General features: G+C 36.9%; 1 protein-coding gene across 2 annotated transcripts in view; it reads left to right on the top strand.

Annotated features, from left to right (window-relative positions):
* The first annotated feature begins 1,495 nt into the window (after positions 1 to 1,495).
* Positions 1,496 to 3,798, top strand: part of LOC106461060 (E3 ubiquitin-protein ligase TRIM9-like) — an 84,033-nt gene continuing 81,730 nt past the window's right edge. For both annotated transcript variants that reach the window (XM_022387896.1, XM_013920846.2), the window contains exon 1: positions 1,496 to 2,318. In XM_022387896.1, coding sequence (XP_022243604.1) covers positions 1,581 to 2,318 — 738 coding nt within the window. In that variant the 5' untranslated portion in view covers positions 1,496 to 1,580. The remainder of the gene's footprint in view (positions 2,319 to 3,798) is intronic.

The raw sequence follows: 3,798 nt of genomic DNA, 5'->3' as shown, positions 1-3,798 counted from the left end.
CATTGAATAACTCAGACTACTAGGAACATTGAATAACCCAGACTACTAGGAACATTGAATAACTCAGACTACTAATAAAAAGTAAAAATATCGAAATGTGAAGGGATCCAAACTGTCACCATTACACTTTCATCTTAAACGATCCACCTACCTATGCATGCCAGTCGCTCGTCCAAGCTGAACCCCTTTAGCCATGCTGTTGAATAAGTGATGAATGAAACAACAATGAGCTGAATCCTTTGTGAATTTCGTTAGTTTGTTTTCAGTTGATTTCTATTAGTACCAAGAACAGATCAGATTAAACTTAACCAAAATTACGTTTTTAACGAAGTTTCATCCTAATCGCCAGGGGTACAGGAACGGGATTACAGGTAGTAAAATTTTTAAAATTTAAACTATTAACTAATTCCAAATCGTTTTTATGCTTCTTTCATGCATATTGCTAGTGTATTCTACTTATAATTTTTAAACTAATAGTGCGGTGTATTTTGTGCTCTAACGTAGAAATATACAAAAAAATATATTATAATACGAGACCTACAGCAGAAAAAAAAAAAAGAACGTGGACTAATATGAAAACAAAAGCAGCTGGGAAACAGATTATAGGCGCGTGACTTGAAATACACATACACCATGTGTTACGTAAGTCATACAGGATGTACAAGGGGATGAGCGCACTTTCCAACATCATTGTTAAAAGTATACTTCAAGTTTTGTTTTGAAGTCTGTGTCTCTAGTTGAGTGTACAGTAACGTACACCAAACTAGAATGTCATATAGAAACGGGGCCTAGAAATCTATATGATACGATGCACGGGTATAAAGCGAAAAAAATAGATTTTTTTCTGTAAGAATAATCCCTGTTTTTTTTACCTGCAATAGAAATGTTCATTCATTTCAGTTTTACTCACAAGAGTGTCAACACATATTTATTATTATATAATTATGTTACAACCTAAGTCAGAATGAATATGTATTAAGTCTATAAAGAAATGCATATTAAAATTAAAACGAGCGTTACAAATTGGATAATACACTAAACACGTAGTTCAGTTTATGTATCTCACTATTCGTTAGTAAAAGAGTAGCCCAAGAGGTGGCGGTGGGTGGTGATGACTAGCTGCCTTCCCTCTAGTCTTACACTGCTAAATTAGGGACGGCTAGCGCAGATAGCCCTCGTGTAGCTTTGCGCGAAATTCATTATAAACAAACAAACAGTTTATGTAAGGTTACATAAACTATAAAACAACCATTCTATATTACAGTTATTAATTGAAGAATATGTACAGTGAATAATCCGGATTTAATGGTACTTTGTCAACCGCCTTTCGATCTTATGGTACAGAAAAAAACTGTGACTCACAATAAATAGTCAGAGTTGTGAAAGCTAAGTCTAAACTGCGAAAATGCTTGCACGCGTTGTAACTGGGCGACGGTAGAACACATCACGCATGCTCCATTCAACGCTAGGGGGAGACTTGCGTATCTTGGTAGTAACTCCAAATGTAAAGATGCACCGGTCCCGCGCGTGAGCGTCAGGTACTGCTCTCCAAATGCAGAGTCGAGATTCAAGAGATCCAGATGGAAGAAGAGCTCAAGTGCCCTGCGTGTAAACACCTTTTCAAGAATCCGGTCCTACTACCTTGTTGTCACTCTCTCTGTCTAAACTGTGCCCTTCAAAACCAGCAGCAAGCTCAGCACCTTCAGCCACCGTCAGACGACAGTGACAGTACAGCAGACTATCCCGACGGAGACAAGTTGAGTCTAGTGAGTGAAACCGATAGCGGAGTAGTGTGTAACAGCCGGCCGAGTAGCTATGTCGGAACCCCTAACCTCCTGTTTCCTCCTCTCCAGAGCAGCTCCTTGTCCCTGGGCTGCCCGGTCTGCCAGAAGGTGGTCTACTTTGATGAACACGGAGCCAACAACCTGCAGAAGAACAAGACGCTCCAGAACATCGTTGACAAATACGGAGAAAGCAAGCAGTTACCAATCCACTGCCAGTTGTGTGAAGACGAACCCAAGGAGGCGACAGTAATGTGTGAACAGTGTGAAGTGTTCTACTGTGACATTTGCAGAGATGGCTGCCACCCGGCTCGAGGGCCTCTAGCTGCCCATTCACTAGTCAGTCCACAGCAGGGAAAGGCCTTCCTGAGATCCAAAAATAAAGAGAAAAAGACCAATTGTGGGGAACATCCGTCAGAAACACTGGGGATGTACTGTATGCTGTGTAAAGTAGCAGTGTGTGGCGTATGTTTAAAAAACGATAGACATGCTAACCATGACGTTCAAGCTCTAGTAGGAATGTGTAAGGCTCAGAAGGTAAGTTAACTTTTCCTATCTCACCCATAATAATCTTCTTCAGACTTTTGTCTAAATCAAGAAATTTATGAGTATTTATTTATGTTTTTGTCGGTTACTGTTATTACAGTTCGTTAATCATGGTAGCTAATTTTTACTTTTGGCCTTATATTCCATCAGTTTCTGCATACAACATAGGAATTCCCCATGTGTAGCTTTCCCTTTAGTTTATCGTATCTCTCCAGTTGTTCAGCAGTAAGCCTAAACGCACACCGCTAAAAACCGGGTTTCGATAATCGTGGTCGGCATAGCACTGATAGCCCATTGTGTAGCTTTGCGCTTAACAATAAAGAAACACAAATTTATTGTAACTGTTGATGTTAGAAGTAGTTATCGGACTTCATCCAATTTTAGTTAAGTGACGTCACTTCTCTAAACGCAAACTTAACCACAACTATAAACACACGCACACATTCGTTCAAATATCATAATAATCCTTCGGCATTAAGAAAAAACATTTTTGAGGGTTTTAAAATGTATTATATATTATGGAACTACTTCTTGCACTACCAGTTTTTGAAACCCATTAAGTTAAAACTGAGTAAATTTATAACGAAAATACTGTTTGAATTTAATAATGAATATGACTTTAGTCCAATAAGTAATGTGAAGCTTGATCACCAGGAAGATAAATAATAAGGCTGTAACATTAAATGAGTGATCTTGAAAATTATTACACTTCATTATCAATTTATAACGATCTTTATATGTAAACATTATCAGTAAACATTTAATAATTATCTAATAATTATGTTACATGAACAGTGAGTGACTTTGGGTTAAAAGATTACCAATTAATTAAGATATGCGTATAATGATTTTGAATTGATATCTCAGCTGACTTGTAACATAGACTAAATAAACTATAATCAAAACGTATTAAATCAGTAATGGCGCTTCAACTTGATTAAAATTTGCTTTCATTCATTGAGACCTGATCCTAAATATCAAAAAGACTTAATCTGAAGTACCCCCACCAAACTTTAACTTTAAACCATATCCTTCTATCAATAGTTAATGTTAAGTATGATTCAACGTGAGCTAGTCGTATTTATCTATAGAGTTAATGCTAAGCATCATTCAACGTGAGCTAGTCGTATTTATCTATAGAGTTAATGCTAAGTGTCATTCAACGTGAGCTAATCGTATTTATATATCTAGAGTTAATGCTAAGTATCATTCAACGTGAGCTAGTCGTATTTATCTATAGAGTTAATGCTAAGCATCATTCAACGTGAGCTAGTCGTATTTATCTATAGAGTTAATGCTAAGTGTCATTCAACGTGAGCTAATTGTATTTATCTATCGAGAGTTAATGCTAAGTATCATTCAACTTGAGCTAACCGTAATTATCTATAGAGTTAATGCTAAGTATCATTCAACGTGAGCTAGTCGTATTTATCTATAGAGTTAATGCTAAGTATCATTCAACGTGAGCTAG

The sequence above is a fragment of the Limulus polyphemus genome, unplaced genomic scaffold (assembly GCF_000517525.1).
Source record: "Limulus polyphemus unplaced genomic scaffold, Limulus_polyphemus-2.1.2 Scaffold890, whole genome shotgun sequence".
In the NCBI taxonomy this organism is placed as follows: domain Eukaryota; kingdom Metazoa; phylum Arthropoda; class Merostomata; order Xiphosura; family Limulidae; genus Limulus; species Limulus polyphemus.
Note: the sequence above shows the minus strand (reverse complement) of the source record. Positions and strands in the feature narration are given on the sequence as shown.